The sequence below is a fragment of the Asterias rubens genome, chromosome 6, assembly GCF_902459465.1.
Source record: "Asterias rubens chromosome 6, eAstRub1.3, whole genome shotgun sequence".
NCBI classification, from domain to species: Eukaryota; Metazoa; Echinodermata; class Asteroidea; order Forcipulatida; family Asteriidae; genus Asterias; species Asterias rubens.
The window spans coordinates 12,466,325-12,489,561 of NC_047067.1; the positions used below are offsets into that span (position 1 = coordinate 12,466,325).

Genomic DNA, 23,237 nt, shown 5'->3' on the forward strand with positions numbered 1-23,237 from the left:
TAAAGACACTGGACACCTTTGGTTATTGTCAAAGACCTGGGCCTAATTTCACGGCTGCAACTGCTTCTCGCCAAATTCTGCGCTTACAATCTTGATTCCCCGCTTGCGTGCAAGCACCGAATTTCTGCGCTAGCCTTGTAAGCGTAGAATGCCAAGTAACGTGGAGTACGCAAAAGCCAAAATTCGCCGCTAACCCATGAAATACGCTTGCTGTAAGCACAGAATTCCCTGCTTCAGTAAGAGCCGATGCTATGCTTACAGTAAAAGCAGAGCCATATAATTGGGCCGTGTATCCCAACATATGCATTAAATAACAAATCAGTGGAAATTTAGACTCATTTGGTCATCAAAGTTTCAAGAGAAAAATGAAAGAAAACATCCTTGTTGCAAAAATTCGTGTGCTTTCAGATGCCTAATAAAAGGCTTCAGGTCTGCAGACTTTCAATATTTGAGTGAGCATTAACTCTTTTTCAAAAGCTATGTTAGTCCAGAGGGAGTCGTTTCTCACAATATTTTATACTATCAACAACTCTCCGTTGCTCGTTCTCTCCTCAAGTAAGTTTTTATGCTAACAATTGTTTTGAGTAATTACCAAAAGTGTCCAGTGTCTTTTAAGATGAAATATTCCCAGCCTTAGTACAGGTTCATTAAAAAGCACAGGAGCTCCTCAAACAATAAATGTTTGTGCAAAGTAAAAAAAAGTCTTGATTATGTCACGATTACCAGGAAAATTCCTATGACGATTGATACATCAAGATTATCACTGTTTGCTAAAATACATCCCCCATAAGACCAAATTCACGATACCACTTCACTTTCTAAGACAACATCTTGTTATAAATTTAATCTCTATGTTTAATAAATAACCCATTCCCATCAATTCCTGCCGTACAGACGGAAATGAATGATTCGTAAATACTTGCCAACCGCGGATGTGTTGCATAATTATTACAAAAATAGACAAACGGTTGTTAATTCAGGCACACTCAATTAGTTCCACTTTATTCAAATTAAGATGGATTTTCTATACTGTAAACTTTCTTATCTGAGTGAATATATACAGGCATTTAAAAAAAAATGTGTTTTATTTATTTTTTTTGACATTCGCTTTGAAATATTTATTTAGTTACATGGAATGTTGCTATGTATAATTTACAATAGCTACATGTTCATCTTTATACAACTAAGATCTCTAGACACACTGTACATCAATAACATATCTCTGTATGCATGAAATGAGTAGAATTTTCACAAGAGTGTTATGGCATGTAAGATGGAGTGCTGAAGAAACAATTGGGGTTGGTTTACTCTAATTTAAGCAAACACTTTGTTTGAATAGTTTTGTGAAAGGAGTATTGGGTGTAAATCTAAAATATTTTGTGTTTTCGAATCATATGAAGTTAACCTAAAGTCCAGATTCATAGTATTCATCATATTATAGAATCGTACTGAATCAATCAGATTCAAAAAGCACCAATATCCCAAAACTTGTTACGATTGTCAGTTGTCTGTATTACCAAAGTAATTTGTATTCTGCCATTTAAGATTGATACACAGTTAAGATCACTCGTTAAGTCTTTGTGAAATGAGCCCTAGGGGTGTCTGGCCGAGTGTAATAGCATGGTTAGTTCAGTGCAGTTTTAGTGAATCCATTAAAGTGAAGCAAAACATGGATTTTCATGAGTTTGGTTTTGGTTGTCTAATACAGAGTCCATTGCAAACTTGCTGTTGGGTTTAGGGTTCTATTGTCTATTGCCATAGCCTTTTCCCAGCTTGGATAGTTTGACTGTATGTTAAGTAGTGAACTCATCAATATTAAGCAAACTTTCTGTTGGATTTTGATGAATTTGGTGTATTAGGGGTACATGTAAGCCAAGCTTTTGAGCTACTTTTAAAGCCATGTAACTATTAAACGTTGAGATTTATTGCAATTGAAGAATTATTTCACACTTGTCCTTACATTGAAGAGTGGTACGAGTCTGTCACGGCTGGTGACCAAACCAAGGTGATAACATTATAATGTTCACCTGACTGGTACCAGGGACAGCAGTTTTTAAATCAAACTGGGAAACTCAAAGTACTTAGAAATGGTGCGCATATCATGAGGGGGATATTGGACGGAATTCATAGTAAACAATTTTGATTAAATTACATGATAGTGTTTGGACGGTTAACAACTTGAATTAAAGCATTTTGCCCATTTTAGAAAGTAGCATACAAATATACAAAGAAGAGAGTGTTTATCTCAAGCGTACACATCTCACAACGTCATAAATATTTTTCAATAGTCTTTACAAATCTATTCGTCTTTGATCCTCTCTGTAACTCCTACCTCAAGAGCTAACTCCATCCTGGAAGGGGTGGTATTCAAACTTAATTCATTCAACTAAATTATTGACAGTTTTCTCAGCTCCCGACTGGAGGTTTCCTTCGTGCTTTGGCGGTGATGGATGTTGCTTTAGGGGAGCGAGGTTTGGAGACGGTCGCCTTGGTGGGCGATTCACCGGATCTGTTGGGAGATGCTTTCGGGTGAGATGAAGGGGGTGCGGACGCCCTTGTTCGAGGGGGCGCGCCCTTTGATGAGACACTGGGTGACGTGGACGAGGCGGTAACTCTGGTTTTATGGGTGCCATTTGTTGACTGTGGATAAAATAAATAAATATTAAGTTTGTGGTAACACCATGTGTGTATCTACTTGCCAGGTAGATTAAGTTTATTTGAGAATTTGTCTAGCTTTATATTCTAGCGTCACAGAGTAGATTTTTTTGGAGTTCGTGAGACTTCTCAGTTCTGAAAAGAACTGTCCTGCTTTTTAACTACTACCTGGGCAGAAGGTAGGAAATCATCAAATAATCTTTTAGATAATCCAATAAGGATCAAATTGTTAGATCTCTTTCAGAAGAGCTTGTCGATGTTCCGAGGCCATTTTTACAAGACAGGGAGATCAGTTTATCATGCGTCTCCATTGGTTTTAATTTTGTCATTCTACAGAAAAGTTGTGGTACTTGGGAACACAGCTGTAGACTCGAAGGTTACACTTACCGTGTTTCTGCTTGGGCCAGAACGTGATGTACTAGCAGGTTTCCTGGGCAATGCGGTGCTTTTCCCATTAGTTGGTTTAGGAGCACTGTCTGTGGGTTTGGCATCCTGCAGGTGGGAAAACAAGGAAGTTCATTTATTACACATGCTTAGATTTATTACAGCAATTCCAGGGGCCAATTTCATAGTACTGCTTACTGGTAAGCAACTTGTTGTGCTAACTATAGTTGAACAATTTAATTAAGCATAATCATATTTCACAGGTAAGCCAAAAAGTAGGCGGCCAGCTTGCGCGTTCACCATGGATTGGCACTGTTATGTCATTCATGTTTTATACAGTAGCACCGGAAGAATAGCATGCCTTCTCTTCACCCACCGGAAGAATAGCATGCCTTCTCTTCAGCCAGGGGTGACTGGATACTTGTGAGGGCAGAGATGGTTCTTGTGATTGATTTAGCTCAGTGCGCTACATACATGGCAGCACAGGCTGTGTATACTCCCCAGGGAGCTGAGATGGTTTAAGGAATGAAATAATGGCCAAGTGACCAGGGGTAATAATGTTTGAGCGCAATGAGGATCAACATTGGCAGGTTGTTCCTAGTACATGTGCCTGTGATTTTTTTTCCCAGGACTCGGGAAAGTACTGAGTATACAGTGCACACACATCGGTGTATGGGTAAATACCAAAGTTAATATTCTTAATCCCAGATGCAAATTAAACATCTCTTATACATGTACCTTGTACCTTTTTGTACATGGTTGTCACACACAATTAATATACTTGTTACCTCCTACACACTGCCTCTTATCCACTTTCCCTCACCTCCACTTTGATGGCAGATTGAGCCTCTTTACTCGATGTCTCCCCGGTCACGTTAGCATTCGAGTCAATCTGTCCATTCTCTTCAAGCAGCAGCTCATCCTTCCACTGTTTCATCATCTCCAAGACATTCTTGGGCCCATCGTTGTCCGATCCCTTCTCTCCAGTGATCCATGGATGATGTAGAAGCTCGCTGGCCGTAAGGCGATGCGCTGGGTCTACTGTTAACAATCCCTGAATGGCATTTTTGGCTGTTGAAAAAAAAAAAAAGAGTTGACACTCATCACTTCATCACACCTTTAAGAAGCATCTGACATCATGCCCCACACCTGTTCTAACAATTGTTGGTTGTTTATGACTTAAATTTGCAATTTGTATCATCGTTACCACTGTGATCTTGATGCAATGGCAGTACACAACACTTTTTTGTATATGTGTGTATGGAATATGCTTAAGATAAGTGCAGAATTCCCTGCTTCCGAAAGCACCAAAAGTTTGGCCTAGATTGTATGTATATGTTCTATTGTAATGTGGTGGTGAAGACAGCAAATTTAATACCTTCGTCGCTGACTTTCTTCCACACTGCTCCAGTGAAGTCTAAATCGCCTTTCCGTATTGCCTCGTATAAACTGTCCTCATCACGGCCATTGAATGGAGGGTACCCACATAATCTGACATAAAAAACAAAACAAAATACAAAAATTATGAGTAAAATTTTTAAGTTAACACAAGACCGCTGACCAGAGGCCAGTAATTTAAGTGTTGGGCTAGTAAACTTAAGACCACAAAAGTGTTGTATAATAATACAATATTTCAAAAATAATAACTCATTTTGAATCAACAATTTTTTTTTCAAATTACGTTCAAATGTTGACTTTACGTCCAATAAATATATCCTTCAACTATGTTGAGTGCAGAAATATTTTTACCCATAGGACAAACTTGTTCAAACCAAACACATTACTTTTAAACTGTTTATTTTTTTCTCCTTTTGAAAACAAAAATATACTTCAGTAAAAAAATTAACTACAATTAAACTGTGGCCTTGTGGATTTTCCAACAAACATACTGTTGAAAATATAGTGTATTGGATTTGAGGCATTGCATGATGAGGTATCAATTTATATTTGGTTTCCGGTAACACCATGTGTGTATCTACTTGCCAGGTAGTTTGTTCTTAGAGAACTGTCTTGGTTTTTTCTACTACCGCAGAGTAGATTGTTTGGGTGTTCGGGAGACTTTCAGTTCTGAAAAGAACTGTCCTGCTTATTAACTATTACCTGGTCGGATGGTATAGAAATAGGCTGGGACTACTACTTTAGCTTATAGGATCATAATTAACTGTACTACCGCAGAGTCAGTTCTTGAATTGGTCTCATTGTTTCGACTAGCTTGCTCTAGTCATCGTCAGGAGACTGTTGCATTTATATAATGCATAGAAAATATAGTGATCTTTATGTCACTATCACAATATTGCAACAGTAGCACTGTTTGTCAAATGTCATCTTCATGCCTAAAAGGCAAGGCCAACTTGACATTTCCACTGTGATCTTCAAAGATTAGTTTGTGAAGTAATTCTTAAAGGGTATTACTACCTTTTGTAGATCAAGTTTTTGCCCACGGCATGAATCCCTCTGAAAAGCACAGAGCAATGTTTTCAGGAGAGGTCCGTTAATCCATTGCATACTAAAATAATGTTCGTGAATTTGCTTTACTAATTTCTCAAACACTAAAGCATCTCAGTAAATAATATTTGAAGGGAATCTTTCTACTATCAATATCTTTCAACCGTGTAAGTCTAATTTTAATCGGTGGGTGTTTGTGTTTTGTGTCCTACAAAAAGTACCCAAACCCTTTAAAGGCCTGGACACTCTTGGTATTTGTCAAAAACCAGTATTCTCACTTGGTGTATTCTCATATGCATAAAATGACAAACCTGTGAAAATTTGGACTTCATTGTTAGTCGTTGAAATTGCGAGAGAATAATGGGAGAAAAAAACATCCTTATCGCAAAAGTTGTGTGCTTTCAGTCATGCCTTGAATTCGAGACCTCATGAGGTCTCGTATTCAATTCAAATGTTTTAGTGAGAATTAGTGAAAACTATGTTACTTCAGAGGGAGCCGTCTCTCACAATGTTTTATACTATCAACAGCTCTCCATTGCTCGTTACCAAGTAAGGTTTTATGCTAACAATTATTTTGAGTAAATACCAATAGTGTCCAGTGCCTTTGAAGAAAAATATATCAAGGATTTAGACAAAATAATGTCAAAACATGAAACGTTGTTAAATTTGTTTATTACTCACAGCATATACGCAATAACTCCTATACTCCATACATCACACTGCTGGCTATACCCTTGGTTGTCAATAACTTCAGGGGCTGTTTAGGATTGGGGAAAGGTTGGAAGGAAGGGAAAACAAGTATTAATGTCAGCGATTGCACCTGCTTGATCTACCCTCGCAGGAAACCGAAACATGACAGCACATCAATTATCAGGGCTTTTACGTCAACTTACGTACAGCGATACTCATCTCGAATGATTATCACTAAGAAAAGTGTTGTTTTTAAGCATAGCAGAATTTATTTCTCAACGGCAAAAGACCTATCTCAATAAATGACGTAGGATTTTAAACTTTGCGTGGTGGGAGTATAATTAGGCGATGTTTTCTGTGAAAATCTCTTGTGAGTTAAGTGGGTTTTGAAAAGAACCGTTTTATTGAGCGTTGCAGAATTTAGTTAATGGCCTAGCAGAGTCTTTCTCGAAGGCTAAATGACAACACAACAAACATGAACAGGTAACTAAGTGAAACACAAGCAGTCAAGTGGAAATACATGAATGGGGTTGGAAAGCATACAGAAAAAAGCAAGGGCCATTCTCAATATGATGTAGGATTTGAAACATGGTGGGAGTATAACTAGGTGAGGCTTGCGGTGAAAATCTCTTGTCAGTAGTGTTGGTTCTGAAAAGAAACTGTGGTATATGATTTTGAGCGTAGCAGAGTTTTTTTACTCAAAGGCAAGGGACCTTTCTTTGTATATAATGAAGTAGGATTTGAAACTTTGCATGGTGGGAGTATAATTAGGCGAGGTTTGTAGGGAAAATCTCTTTTGAGTAGTGTTGCTTCTGAAAAGAACCTGTGGTATAAGAAGACAACTATAAGTTTCGTCAGCCTCAGTCTATAATAATTATTATTTTTGATATTTACTTTTTCTATCTTGTTGTTTATTTTTTACTATTTTTCATTTATTTATTTGTTAATTTTTTATTTGATTCCCTGTTGTTTACTAGTGTATCTTTGGTTTTTGGAATTGTTTAATTGTATAGTTCTGTTTGAATGTACTTAAATAAAATAAAACTAACCTGTGAAAATTTCATTTAAAAAGGTGGTAGCATTTTTGAGATATTTTGGAGCAGTTATGTCCACACCGGAAAAATAAACGTAATTGGAATACAAGGTCTGAATAGCATTTCATGCATGAAATGTTTCTCAGATTGAAATTAATGAAACACCTTTCCCTAAAACCACATTCTTTTTTAAGAGAATCATAATGCAACACATTATCAAAAGCTGTCGTCTCACCCAGCAAGTTTGTATAATCATTCCATTTTTTTTGTAAATTACCAAAGGAATACCCCCTCCCTTTAAATATACATGTATGGTATTATGACAGACTTTGACAACATCCAGTACTATTTTATTTTCTTGTTGTGATCAGGATGTTTGTCTTCTATGTTAGTTTTACAGCCCCTGCCACACTTCAGGTCATTTTACGGCTCAATGCCAGCATGTCTTACCCATATACATCGGTGTGCCGCACATTGTTTGCATCATACTATCGCTGCCAGCACGGCCCTTCAGTATCGACAGACCAAAATCAGAAAGCTGTCAACAACAACATAAATCAGGAAATTCAATACTTAAACAAACAGTACTAAAGGCAGGGTTATAGTTTACTCAAAGTAACAATAACAGAGATTTTTTATACATGTGCGTCTAACAAAAGAAATTGAGCGTTACACTATTTCTAACCCCAGGCCTCGAGCACTCCTGAACCCAGCTCAACTCCTTATAGGAGTATGCGACACTAGCAACCAATTTGCTACATGTAATCATTCACATTAACAATCTAAACTTATAAATACAACTCCCTGTTTACTCCTGGGTGTTGAAAAGCAATTATGGTTAAAAGGAAATCGCATCATTGTGTCTGCCCAGAAGCGAGGCATCTCCTTTGAGCATTTAATTACTCTGGGGTTTTTTTTTTTTTTTTTTAAATGTTATATACAGTAAGGACTAAGGAGCAAATGTGAACAAAAGCCCAGCAGTCATTAACGAGGTCAATGACCAGAATGAAACATAGAATCAGACTGAAGGCTTTTATTAGAAGAACTCTGATTGGTTGATCAAATGGTTCACTGCAACTTAGAATTGCTAGTCAATTAACATTAAAAGATTACATGTAGAATCGATCTTGGAATGTTATATGGATAATTCTTGTAAAAGGAATATTGAAACTAACCTTGATATTGAGATGGTCATCTGCATGCTCTGGATCACTGCTTAGTAAAATATTGTCCAGCTTTATGTCTCGGTGTACAATATCTGTATAAGAAAAGCCACTCAATTAGTTGCTTAAAACAATAATACACATAATGGTAACAATGTAGCCCGAATGTTTGAAGGATTTGGGTACTTTTTCTAACACAAAACATAATGTCCACAGATTTACATTAAACCTACACCGTTTGAAGATAACGATAATAGAAAGCTTACCTTAAAATTTCAGATGCTGAGGTGATGTAGCTTTTGAGAAATGAGTAAAACAATGTCATGAAAACACGTTTTTACATGCTAAAATAATTTTTGTCTCATGATCAGTGAGACGAAAATTATTTTCATGACATTGTTTTACTCATTTCTCAAAAACTACAGCACCTCAGCAAATAATATTTTCAGAGAAGCTTTCTACTATCATTATCTTCAAACTGTGTAAGTTTAGTGTAAATATGTGGACATTGTGTTTTTTTGTCCAACAAAAAGTACATAGACCCTTTAAGCGGTGGGAGTCTCCCAAAAGCAAACTTGTTTGGTGAAGCAGGCCTGATACTTCATCAAGGCAACAAAGGCGTTTGCCTCCACGCCCTACATGTATGGGCGTTGCCTTGGTGCCCTTGAAATTTCCTCACAGGGTGCCCTTTACCAAGAAGAAAATGCCTCGTTGCATTTGCCCTTTCAGAAATGAAACATACAGGCCTGGCGGAGACCGCTAACATTCATGTAATTGGGTAAAGGAAGTGATGAGTAAGGCACCTAAAAGAATAGTGGACAAATCAGGACAAATCTATAAGAGATGTTAAATTTGCATCGTGGATGAAGAATATTAACTTTGGTTTTTAACCATACACCGATGTGTGTTAGAACTGTATACTCAGTACTTTCCCGAGTCCTGTGAAAAAATATCACAGGCATGTTACTCGGGTGGGATACAAATCTACTCACCATTCTTATGTAGATATGAGACTGTGGCTGTTAACCTTTCGATGGTTGTTCTTGTGTCCTCTTCTGTCAGTGCCCCAGTCGCCTTGAATAGATCACTCAGCTCTCCACCATTACATAGCTCTAACACCAGGTACATTTTCTGGTTTGGGGAAACATGTTGTTTTAATTCAGTTTCTTATTTTATTTTAATTTGTGTATACAGTTGTGCCTGCTTAGTTTTGACTAGGACATTTGTTTTGCGCCCTAGAGCATGTCAACATGATAAAGGTGCTTCATAAGTTTTTGTATTATTATTATTATTTTTATTAACATAAAATGTATGCACACAACAAAAAACAAGACTGAGTCGATTGGTGTTTTTGAAGAGTTCACATATGGCAGATCAACTGTTTTCTGATACTATCAGGAATAATTTAATATTATTAACAATACTTTGGTTGCGAGAACCGAAACATTTTAATAAATGAAGTTCTTGGAGGAAATGGATTTAGAGCCAGTCATTAAAATTGGTCCAGCTACAAGACTGTGCATGATCTTTGATTCCTAAAATAGTTTCTTTTGTTATTTGGGGATTCCCCCTTTTACTAACTGCTGACTGAAAGAAACCTTCAGGCAATGTATAGTTGTGATGCAGCTTTGGTTTCTTTTTACTTCATTCCCATGACACCATCTATCATAGTTTCACCCTCTTGACAATTGTGAAAAATGTTTAAATTGTTGTGATCCACCCCGGATATAAAATGACCTTTGAATTCCTAAACCAATTGAATCAATTCTTATCAAGCAAGTTGCTTCGGATACAGATGTGAATACATATCTGCCATGACAACAAGAAATACACAGTGTACTATATAGTACAGAGCACTGCATAAGAAATAATTTTTATGAGGTTTTTTTTATAGTTTTTTTTTTTTTTACATACAATAGGCTACAAGTATAAAGTTCATGTAAAAACTACCTGGGAAACTAACTGAGTACATTTTAAAATTGACCCAGTGGTTTATCATATGATATCTAAAATAAAAAGTTGCATCCCCTTAAGGTGATCCCCTGGCTGCCACTTTCTATGTTGTATCATAAACCTGATCCATGGCTACACAGCAGTTAATGGCTTTTACGGCTTCTGGTACCCCTGAACAATGATATTGACAAAATAAGGAGACCGCCAACTAGGGCTAGTGAGTTCTGTTGGTAGAGGGCCGGCACATTAAACTGAAGGTGTTGGTTCAAATCCCGCTCTAGTTAATCCTGCCCCAATTCAAGTACAAACTTTTCCTTACATGTACGACGCATGTCGTGTAATGCACGTGAAAGGACGAACCCATTTACACTTTAGCTATAAGAGAAGGGGTTTGCTCAGGTGTTTTGGGCAGTAGCTGCTGAATGTACCACAGCAGCACCTTGTAATTTATGTACTTTATGTAGTATAAACTTGTTAAACTTTCCTTAACATGTAGGCCGCGTGACACTGACAGGTAACTCACGTGAAAGAACCCAGTTACTAAAAGAAGGGGTTTGCTTTGAGGTGTTCAGTGACTGCTGAGTGCACCACAGCACCTTCTTAACCCTTAAATTGTTAATCAGTGTTACCTGTGAGGTCTCATAAACTGCTTCCAGGTGAATAATGTGCTTGTGTTGGACCTTCTTCAATATGGCTACCTCTCGCTCCAGGAGTTTCACAGCTGAACTACCAGCCTAGAATAAGACACAATAATTATTAGAACAGAAAGGCAATATAAAATATAAGACTTTAATATCAATGTTTAGCTTATTGTTGGTTTGTTTCAGCATTCTCCCTTAAACGCACTGGACACTATTGGTAATTACTCAAAAGAATTGTTAGCATAAAAACTTACTTGGTAACAAGCAATGGAGAGCTGTTGAAAAGTATGAGAAACGGCTCCCTCTGAAGTAACGTAGTTTTCGGGAAAGAAGTAATTTTCCACTTAAATATTTGAATTTGATTTCAGGTAATCTTGAATTTTGAGGTAATCTGAAAGCACACAACTTAGTGTGACAAGGGTGTTTTTTTCTTCCAGTATTATCGCGCAACTTCGATGACCAATGAAGTTCGTTGAGATTTGTTATTTCATGCATGTTGAGATACACCAAGTGAGAAGACTGGTCTTTGACAATTACCAACGGTGTCCAGTGTCTTTAACAGTGGTTCTCTGGCGAGTTAAATCACCTGAGGACCAGTCAAAATTCTCTCCAAGTGGTCCAGCTGGGTAGCTTAGTGTTGAAAAACATCCCATATGAAATATATGCCAAGTTTGGACAAGTTAAAATGTTAAGGGACCAGTAAAATGACAAGCTAACTGGTCCTACTGGCCAGTCACTGAACAAATTAAGGGCAAAACCCTATTAATTAGGGAATAAAAGGGTAGCAGCGAGTTCTTTAATGTCCGTTTAAAACATTTGAGAACGAGTCATTACTCTTTTATTCCCGTTCATAAATGCCCTTTTGATAAAAAAAAAACGTTTTAAAAAATACAATTATAGACACTTTGACAATTGAAAATTTGAGGTTTGAAGTATTTTTTTCCAAAACTTTGTGAAGAATTGGTTTGATTCGCATGGGTTGTGTGTATGTACGCACGCTTAGAAATAGATTATGCGCCAGCGCTCAGAAATAGATCACGCGCTGTTACAAATAGCTATGAATTGCACGTTCCGCGTGAAAATATTGGCGTACGCCCGAGCCCGACACGCGAATGCCAGTCGGTTATAAACAGCTCCAGCTGGTCCCTATCAACCGTTTTAAACACCCCCAAGTGACGCGCTCTCCACCGATGGGAGTAGCCAAACTGTCTGGGGTATTTATGAATGTTTGTTTTAAAAAGAGTAAACTTATGCCCTTCTCCTTGTTTTCATCACACCTATATCACACCTACCAATTTGGTGGTCATTCACTAAGCCAGTGTTGATCATATTTTAGTGTAAACAATACAGAATCTGTTTATGTTTTGACAGAAATTTGGGCCATTTTAATTGTTGCAAAGAAATTTATTGGTTTTGGGAGTCCTTTCAAGCTATTTTTCTGGACAGATTTATTTCTCTAGAGGACTGTTACTGATTTGATTTACATAGAAATACTTTCTGGGAAAGTACCGAGTATAAAACCAAACAACAATACAGAAACGTTTATGTTTTGTCTGAGATTTGCGATATATACATGTACTACGTGCACAAAAACTTATTTCAATTGCTGCAAAGAAATTTATTGATTTTGGAGGCCCTCTCAAGCTATTTCCTGGACTTTGCCAGTACTCTAGACAGATATATTTCTCTAAAGGACTGTTAGGCCTACTGATATGGTTTTAATAATCAGTAAGCTATTAAAGCCATATTATACACTTTTGGTACAGAAAAAAAAAAAATCACAGATTTACAAATAATTTACAGGAGGTAATGGTGAAAGACTTCTCTTGAAATATTGCTCCATGAAATGCTTTACCTCTTGAGAAAACATTAAAACAATATCAATTCTCGTTAGCGAGAATTACAGATTTATTTTAAACACGTGTCATGACACGGCGAAACGCACGAAAACAGGAGTGGGTTTTCCTGTTATTTTCTCCCGACTCTGATGACCGATTGAGCCTAAATTTTCACAGGTTTGTTATTTTATATATAAGTTGTGATACACGAAGTGTGGGACTTGGACAATACGGTTTACCGAAAGTGTATAATGGCTTTAAACAAAACAAAAACATAGTTTCCTTGGACTGATGCAAATTCTGCAAATTTTTAAGAGCAAAGTAACAAGTACACACAAAGATATAATAAAGCATCATTGCAGTGCATCTTCTCTATGAAACCATCATAATGTTCAAGTTAAATAAATCATCTTAATATTTTAAAGAGGTGTCCACTTTTCTTTCAACTATCTGCACAAAATACAATTACTCACATGACCAATGCTATACAGTTTTTAGAAAACACAAACAAATTGTAGCGTCAAACCTTTTCTTTGTTGACAAGTTTGATCGCCCATTTATCACCGGTCTCGTTGTGCGTTGCTTCCAGCACCACTCCAAAGCTACCGGCTCCTAGCTTCTTCCCGAATGTGTACACCTTCTCAATGACAGATCCATCCTCGATTCTGGTGTGACGAACTGTTCGGGCAGGCTCACTGTGACTGTTACGTGACATTGTGACAACCTTATCTTAGCATCACACTAATTCACCATTACACCTGCAAGCAGAAATTCATGAAATTTATAATAAAGAAAGGGTCTGTAGTACGGTTTGCGGTAACACTATGTAACACTGCAAACCTTACTATATATCGTATTTCCACCATGCAAAGTTTCAAATCCTACTTAAAGCACTCGACACTATCGGTAATTACTAAAAAATACTTGTTATGTTAGCATAAAAACTTACTTGAGAAACGGCTCCTTCAGAAGTAACGTAGTTTTTGAGAGAGAGGTGATTTTTCACTAAAATATTTGAATGAATTCGAGACCTCAGCTGAGGTTACGACGAATTCAAGGCATCTGAAAGCACACAACTTGTGTGACAAGGGTGTTTTTTCTTCCATTATTCTCTCGCAACTTTGACGACCAATTCAGTTCCAATTTTCACAGGTTTGTTATTTAACGAATATGTAGAGATACACCAACTGAGTAGACTGTTCTTTACCAATTACAAAAGGTGTCCAGAGCCTAGAAAGGGTTGTTTGCTCAGAAGCAAACAACAACTTTCTACATTCAATACAGCGACAGATATGCAACATTGGCGACTAGTATGGTGGTTGCTCATACAACTTTAACTGTACAGGCAAACAAACAAAACAAATAACATGAAATTGATAATAAAGAAAGGGTGGTTTGCCCAGATGCAAACAACAACTTACTACATAATACACTTACAGTGACAGAAATTGCAACATTGTTGACTACATTATGTTTCCTCATACAACTGAACCCATACAGGCAAAACAGAAAACTTTCTGAGAAGAAAAAACTTCATGGAAAGTTCAGACAAATACAGCCAGGATTACCAGTATCAGTGGCACCAGTCCATTGTGTTAGTCTACCAAGAACTGTGGTCTTTAACTCCTCAAATTGCCCAATTAACATCATCCCTCAAAGTGATGAAAATAAAGAGACCAACCCGTGGCCTATAGGCAATGAGCAGCTCATTCAGACCATGTACGCTCTACTACTCGCTGAAGGGCCCAGCAATCATGTAAAGCCAATTTGAACCCAAATCTCATTTTCATGCAAATTTCGGTAGCGGTCCTCCGCTACTTGAAGCTGCTTAAGGGGAGGATTTTTTTAAGTAGATCAAGTGGCTGATTCCATAGTGCTCTGCCATTGACTACCTTGCTCGACTCCCGAATGCACAGAGGCATTGGGAGTCCGTTACCGGTTGCACATACTTCACAATCACTTAAGATTGTCCAGTATGTCAAGTGTTTGCTAAGTTTGACCAAGCCATGTCCCTGCACAGCAAACACCTAGGGCCTTGGTTTCCATTGAACTGATAGCGCTAATCTGTCCGCAGTGTTGTTGCTTAATAATTTTTTCTTTCTTAGCGACCTTTATATAAGCAGGCTGGGACCTGCTGAAAACAATCAATATCACATGGAATGTTGGCTGGTTACCGATTACTGCTTAGCAGAAAATAACTCCTGTTCTTGGCAGTTATAAGAAACAATCTAAATCTAGTTTTAAACCAAACTTCAGTCTGCTGCAGATACATGTAGGTCACTAAAGGGTACCTCTTTTGCGTCCAATACTTAAAATGGTTTTCCAACAGTTGTAATATTTTTTTAAGTACAGTACTCAAAAACTGTTTCAACATATGACAATTCATGTAACTTTGGTTGATTCATTTGGTGTTTAAAAAAGTAAGAACAACTACATTACCCTCAAAATTCTATCGCACGGAAAAGATAACCAGTCTGTTTCGAAAATGTTTCTACTGAAATTTTAACCAGTGGAAAAACTATGATGTACATGTAACATGTGTAATGGTTGATTCATGGTACACTTTGTTTGTTTTTTGTCTCTAGTTACTTTCTTCTGTCGTATACACGTACATGTGAGTTCCTGATTGAGCCAGTTGCTTTGGAACCAAAACGCTGTTGTAACTTCTCTAAACATACCAGTGGTTTGTGCATTTCACTAATTGCCTGCACCATGTTTTTTAATAAAAGCCCCAATATACAACCTAGGGTATACTATGGGTATTAACCATATCACTTTCCTTAGATGTATAAATTTACAGCGCCTTTAGGCCTACTGTTTGTTTCCTTATTTCTCATAGTTGGTTTCAAGTTCTGATGAAATCCGGTATTTGCTTTAGATTTGGTCCAAATACTCAACAAACACCCTGTTGTTCGGCAAGCATGGCAGAAAAAACACTTTGGTTACCCTTGGCAACGCCCAATTCATTCCTGACTTTTGTCCAGTAATTTCTGTTGACACATAAGGCGAGAAATAACCCCACAGCATTTCATGTCACTACTGAACATGTTCACAAAGGTATATTTGAACATGCTCACAAAGGAATTATTACAAAACCAGGCTCAACTGGACAATCCTGAATGCACAAAACCTTGGGGGGATGTTGTACAAGTTTCTTTAATAACAACGCCTGATATGTGGGGTGATCAATTTTATCGTCAGGTTTTCTGAGAAAAGGATCGGGGATGCCTTTTTATGATGTGGTCTGTGTCCAAATATAAATGTGTGGCTGCCATGCCCACATTGTACCAATGTAAAAAGGATATTAAAGGAACACGTTCCTTGGATCGGACGAGTTGGTCTATAAAAAGCGTTTGTAACCGTTTTTATAAAATGCATATGGTTGGAAAGATGTTTTAAAAGTAGAATACAATGATCCACACAAGTTTGCCACAAAATAGCGTGGTTTTCCTTAAAATTACTGTGGGAACTAACACGGTCTGCCATTTATCCATAAATGGTCGACCGTGTTAGTCGACGAGGTAAAAGGAAAACCGTGCATTTCGAGGCATTTTTGTGTGGTTCATTGTATTCTACTTTTACAACATCTTTCTACATGTATGCATTTTACAATGCTTTTCAAAGACCAACTCGACCGGTCCAAGGCAATTTGTTCCTTGAACAATTAGATAGCTCAGTTGGTAGAGTGCTGGCGCTTAAAAACCTAAATTCGTTGGTTCAAATGCCGCTCTAGTGAATTTTTCAATTCAATCCCAAATCAAAACAAAGTTTGTCAGATTTCGGAATTGTAAAATTTAAACAAGGGTTACACACATGTACACATGTGTGAGCCAACTATTATTCAAAAGGCAGATACTGCATTGTTATCATTCAAACAGAAAACAAAAATTGATAAAATTTTAAGCTAATAGTTTGTTGAGTTTCAGTTCTTATTGTCATAGTTGTACCATTGAAAAGGGACCTCTCTGGCAGGAATTAATTTACTCTTTTCAAAAACAAAAACTAAAATAGTCAATGCTCATGTTTAGAGATTATTTTGACCTAATAAGAGGGAGGTCACTTTAATTATGACACCATGATAAAGAAGATTGCATACTTGTATAACCATAGAGTTCTAAAGATAATAGCGTTTGGGATGTATTTAAAACCTGTGAACGGTTTCATACCCATTTCACAGTACCACTTTGAGTCCATCACACTTGCTGTTCTTCTTATACATTGTAGGTTCCAATTTTAGGCATTATTCGCTTACACAGCTATCACAGAAATTTTGCCATTGTCATGCGTAGTGTAGATTTGTGAACGCAAGCGCGCAGAATTCTGGTGTAAGCAAAGCCATGAATTGGGATGGTATTTGGTTCTTCGAAAAAAAGAAGGGAAATTTTTATTGATTACAAAGTAACAAAGGCTGACCTTGTTCAATTACTTGTGTAGTAAAAATAGGCTATATAATCACATTTTCCCAGTTTTTTCCAAGGGGAACAAATCAAACATTAGACTAACGTACAAGTTGGGCCCAGATCATTTTAGGATGTTGGGGAATATTTACTTTTACGAAAAGAGTAACAACAACATGAAGCACCTCCCAAGCAGACCTCGCTGAAACTGATACAATAAACCTTTCAAAGTAATCAAACTTAATAATAGTCGAGGAGTGAGATTGTCTTTAACACCACACAGCCTATTATCAAACTGCTTACAAAGTAAATTTGAAAAGATCTGGTTGGACATTTCGTTCTGAATGCTGTCCGTGAGATAACAGGCATATCTGACATATTCCCACACGTACATGTATGAGTTATTTGCCAATGGATTATTTCATGTTGAACACGGGATCCTCTCTCGTTCTATAAAAAACTAAGTGTCTTTGCACAACACACGGATCAATAGGAACCATTCTGGCTTTTACAAAGCTGGGTCTACAGTCTACACTGATCGATACACTGTTCATTGGTTAGGGGGAAAGGAAGGGGGGGGGGCTCATTATACTAATGTTTTGTTTGTGCTGTATTCTTCTTTGTTGGGTGAGGGTCCCAGTGGGCCCAGCGGTGGGCACGTACATAAAATGAAATGATGACTTTGTCTGCACAAACTCCAATTTGATGTGTACAAATTTATAATGGGGTGAACAGCAATGAAAAGTTCACCTCTTAAAGTTCTACATGTATTGCTTGGGGAGACGACGTTAACTTTGCAAAAACCAAACTACAGGTTTTTGTTTGTTAAACTGTGTACCCAAATTGTGATTCTTTAAAAATATTAGAACAGCAATAGGAAGGCCCACAACTCTGTGTGCAAAAGAGTATGTGAACAGCCAAATAAAGTTCACCTTTTCAAGTTCTCTGTTTGTAAAGACAAATGTTAACTTTAAAGGCAGTGGACATTATTGGTAATTACTCAAAATACTTATCGTCATAAAACCTTTCTTGATTACAGGTAATGGGGAGAGGTTGATAGTAAAAAACATTGTGAGAAACAGCTCCCTCTGAAGTGACGTAGTTTTCGAGAAAGAAGTCATTTTCCACGTATTTGATTTCTAGACCTCAAGTTCAGAATTTGAGGTCTCGAAATCAAGCATCAGAAAGCACACAACTTCGTGTGACAAGGGTGTTTTTTTTTTTCACTATCATCTCGCAACTTCGACGACCGATTGAGCTCAAATTTTCACAGGTTTATTATTTTATGCATATGTTGAGATACACCAACTGTGAAGACTCAGTCTTTGACAATTACCAACAGTGTCCACTGTCTTTAAAGTCACCTGGAAGTGGTATTTTGTCAAAATAATGTTTTTTCAACGTTGGCTCGTGTCTCAGTCCTTGCAGTCACTATGGGGTGTTGCGCATAAATTATTTAGTTCAGAAATATGAAGAATTTTTGTTATGCCTTTTTTAACTTTCTATGGATGCTATAAGAGTCCTGAGTAGATGTGGATGGTATTTACCGGTCATTGGGGAAGAATTGTTGTTTACCATACAAAAACTGTAGGCCTATAGTGACAGCAACCACCAAGACATGCACTTATGGACTAACTAGCTTTATTTTCCTAGTTAAGTGTCTTGCTTTTAAATGACTTAAGTGTCAAGACAGGGACTCAAACCCATCATCTGCTGTAAGGTGTGAGACCAGCATCGGGATTTTAAGAGGTGGGTTGAAATGATAACCTTGGAGTAGGCCTATTAGATTCCGAGAAGCTTTTGTCCTCAGCAATTCTTTAAATTTAAGTGTATCAAATCATGGTGCCTCCATCTTGGTCATGTTCCTCATATCAAATAACAATAATGAATGCTAAATAGTCATTTTGCAAATAGAACCCAGACTATTGTTTTTTTTCTTCCAGCCTCGGTTTGGATGTTCATTGATATCAATGGGAGAAATTCAAGATGGCTGCACCATGACAAAGGTGTAATAGGGCCTCCATTGTGCCCACAGTACAAACTGTACCCAGACATGTTTACTTGTCTGCAAAAATCAATTGCTCACCCGATTGATTAACAACCAATTCTGCCCTTGACAATCTGCCCTTGTCTACAAAGAGAACAAATAAAGGCTGTTGGACAGGATAACCTTGGAATAACACGCAAGCTTAGAAAAGGTTCACTGTTAAATGCAAAGTTCAGTTAAATGTGTTTTAAAACTCCATGCCTAGTTACCATGGAGAGTAAATAATATAGACCATGTGAGCTTTGAAAAATCTCATGCATAGTTGGCCTCTGGACTTGGCATCTTTGCTATAGGCCTATTAGTGTTCCAATAATAGGTGAATGGACTTGCAGGTTTACACTAAAAAGGGAAGTTTTAGCTTATAGGCTTACATTTGATATTCATAATCCCTACCAATTTAATCACTATCAAATTTCCAACAACAATTGACGAGAAAGGGAAAGGGTCCACTTTTTGATTGAAGTTTTAGAAATGTAATACTTATTGATTCTAATCAATTAAAAATTGTTGTCAGCAGAAGCCTGATTGTTGAAAGTTGCAAGAGAACTTCCTTGTTGCACACATTTTGGTGCTTTCAGATGCCTAATTAAAGGCTCCAGGCCTGGTATCGTATGATATGAGTGAGAAGTTACTTCTCTCTCAAAAAGTATGTTACTTCAGAGGGAGCCGTGTTTTATATGAACAGATCTCCATTGCTCGTAACCAAGTCAGTTAAGTTTTCATGCCAACAATTATTTTGAGCTTAACTTATAGTGTCCAGTGGCTTTAAGCAGCTCTATGATTCATTGATTTTGGATGGTACCCATAGAAATAGAACCCAGAGAATACTGAGTGTCTCATTGTGCGTGCAGTTTTGTTGTGAGACCATTTTTATGGACACGCATAAGCCATTTTTCATACGCGTGTATGGCAAAATATGTATGACCAACGAACACACTAGAAACGGTCTATGTGCGCTGACATGTTGCTATTTTGCCATACACGCGTGTCACGTGATGCTAATTTTGCCATACACGCGTATCGTGCGGTATCGATACATTGCGTCCACAGACGACACACAACTAGGCTAATTTTGCCATACACACATGTATCGCACGGTGTTGATACATTGCGTCCACAGACAACACACAACTAGGCTAATTTTGCCATACACGCGTATAGTGCGGTATCGATACATTGCGTCCACAGACGACACACAACTAGGCTAATTTTGCCATACAAGCGTACCGTGCGGTATCGATACATTGCGTCCACAGACGACACACAACTAGGCTAATTTTGCCATACACGCGTATCGTGCGGTATCGATACATTGCGTCCACAGACGACACACAACTAGGCTAATTTTGCCATACACGCGTATCGTGCGGTATTGATACATTGAGTCCACAGACTAACAGTCCACAGACACAGAGGGCGACTAAGCTCAGCGTTCTCCGGGTTCTATTTCTATGATGGTATCCAAAGTGTTTGAGTGAGCTAGGCAGGTCTTTTTAGCCCGCTGTTTTAGACAGCCTGTAGATGGATTAATTGCAGTAGTTCTAAGGTGAATGATGCAGCCTTGTGCAATGTATTCACTTCCAAAAAAAGTCAATTACAAAGCCACAAAACAATTAAATAACCATTAGAGTAAATAACACTCTAATTAATTGACAGATAATTATGTTGTCATACTGCCTGTCTACAAACAACACTTAATCTTGGAAGAGTTGCCCAGTTTCTGGTTCACATAGCCAGCACCCTTGTTTACAAGCTTGCGAGCTTCTCTGATTAAGTTAATTTATGAGGTATCAATGGTTTCATTTACCAGAAAATAATAAAATATTGATAACAACTTTTATTTTATAGGTTTTCTTGGTCAAATTCGACAAATGAGCAGTCAATTTCATTTTCATGCATTCCAATTAAAGCTGTTTTGCCTCTCCAGTTATTACTGCGTTTCAAATTCAGAATTTGGCCATTCAATTTTGTTTTGAGTCAAGTCAAATTCCATAGCACTGTGTTCAATTTATTGTACCGTCATTCTTTTTCATGACACACACGCCCCAATCTTGAAGCGTCTGCGAATTTGAATGCTGCTTTGATGAATTGTTGAATTGAATGATTATTTTGTTAAATCGAACGACGCAACAGTACATTTGACTAATCATAAAACAAAAACGAATAACTTTTTTTTAAGGAAAGATTTTTATGTTCAAAATATAATTATAAACCTGTGAATTCGCTCCGGGATCTGGTAAGTTTTTGTCCCTTTTCTTACAAAAATTTTGTCAATGGTGTTTTGAGTGTTCATTAGACATTGAGGATTAAGTTCCTGCCCTTAGAATTTGTGTCATGATTTTTGAAAGTGGTAAAAATGGGGCAAATCTGGTGACTAGCTGTCAAAATTATACTTGTTGGACCAGATTGTCGTTTGCCGCTCAAGAGAATCTCGTAATCCTCCGGCCTGGCGGTCGTTGGGAGGAGGGTTACGTAATCGCAACTAGCCAAGTGGCTAGCCAAAACTTGCAAAAGGCATGATTGTGGAAAGAAAAAAGGCCAAGGGGAGCTGTATAATAAGTTGTTACGGACACAGTAAGACTCGAGTAGACTGTGTGTTATGTTATTTATTTATAGTATTTGTTACTGGCTAGTCGCACATTGTCGCATGCATGACTGTCACTGAACATGCTACCCTACAGTACAACTTACAAGTACAACTACAACTTAACTTAACAAGTTATTAGGCCTAATTAATTATTAAAAATTAATTTAAAGTTAAACTCCAATCCAATCCAAACTGGGCCAACAAAAAACAGACTACGATAATTCTCGTAGCCTATTCCTCAAAATAAAAACATCCTCCCTTTTGTCACTCCACACCAAATTATTTAGAATTTTCATTTTAGATAAAATTGGTGACCGTGTGTCGGTCTGACCCGTGCCGTGATAAGCGATTGTTGCGGGCCTATGGAGGACGGCTAACCAGTGTTTTGGCATTGGCAACTTTAGATGATGGATTTTTATAATATAGAGACTAAACAAAACGGGGGTAAACAAATGTCGAGAAGACGAAAATAAATTACCAGCTTACCTGATTAAAACGATGACCCACTGCTCTTTATGTCTCGATCTTTACTGACAGAAAACGTGAAATGAACGACCCATGTTTTTCTTGATTTCCGTCTTTTCATAACTTGTTATCGTTCATTTTTTGTCACCGACCCAAGTCCTATGCCCCTTGGGTGATCATTCATAGCGTTTGTAGCAACACGAAGATACCCAGACGTCTTTAGTGAAGTTTTAATACAATTTAACAGTCGACTGGCACTACATCTAACGATAGTCTGGTTTCGGCAGCAACGGCTCATGATTGAATGTCCGGAACCAGTCAACGTGGTTACACTGACGTCACAATACCGAAAAATCATAAAAATTGACATGCCTCTCCGCTGAGGGCGCTGTTAAAGATTGGCGGAGGCGATTTAAATCACAAGCACGTGAATCAAGCTTCTGTAGATGATGTATTTATTATTATTGTTGTTAAAACATTCTGAAGGACATCAATATTCCATTTAGGCAAAAAAAGATAAAAACGAGCAGAGTATACACCACTTTTAAACTTATTCTATAAGCCTAATGCTCTGGAGATATCCGACTTTCCTAAGTTGTAACAAAAGCAGAAATTACTTTGAAACAATTATATATTATATTATTTTGGTTTGCTGTAACACCATGTGTGTATCATCATGGAGGTTGAAATCTCGCCCAGACGAAATTGACAGTATTTTGCAAGTTAACCGAACGATATTTTGGCAGGAATTGATAGAATTTTCCTAAAACTAGTATGTAGTATTTGACAGAAATGGTCAGAAGGATGGGAAGTGTTTTGGCAAGACTAGAGATAGTATTACTGTATGGCAGGAAGTTAATGGCCACTTGACGGTGTCATTTCTTTCTGTACCTTGGCTTATAAGTTACTTCAAATAAACTTTTAACGCAAAGTTAATG

The 23,237-nt window shown here is 37.5% G+C and overlaps 1 protein-coding gene across 2 annotated transcripts; it reads right to left on the minus strand.

The window, feature by feature from the left end:
* Window positions 1–382: 382 nt before the first annotated feature.
* LOC117291210 (serine/threonine-protein kinase 33-like) lies at window positions 383–23,159 on the minus strand. 2 transcript variants are annotated; one of them, XM_033772810.1, is made up of 11 exons: window positions 22,321–23,159; window positions 13,330–13,561; window positions 10,954–11,058; window positions 9,364–9,502; window positions 8,384–8,466; window positions 7,659–7,746; window positions 6,166–6,241; window positions 4,418–4,530; window positions 3,863–4,110; window positions 3,043–3,147; window positions 383–2,640 (listed from the first exon to the last, which is right to left on the minus strand). In XM_033772810.1, exons 2-11 carry the CDS (start codon window positions 13,516–13,518, stop codon window positions 2,407–2,409), a joined length of 1,380 nt encoding a protein of 459 aa, XP_033628701.1. In that variant the 5' UTR covers window positions 13,519–13,561; window positions 22,321–23,159; the 3' UTR covers window positions 383–2,406. The 2 variants fall into 2 exon arrangements, with proteins under 2 accessions (XP_033628701.1, XP_033628702.1); XM_033772811.1 differs by lacking the exon at window positions 22,321–23,159 and adding an exon at window positions 14,241–14,296.
* Between the last annotated feature and the right edge of the window lie 78 nt (window positions 23,160–23,237).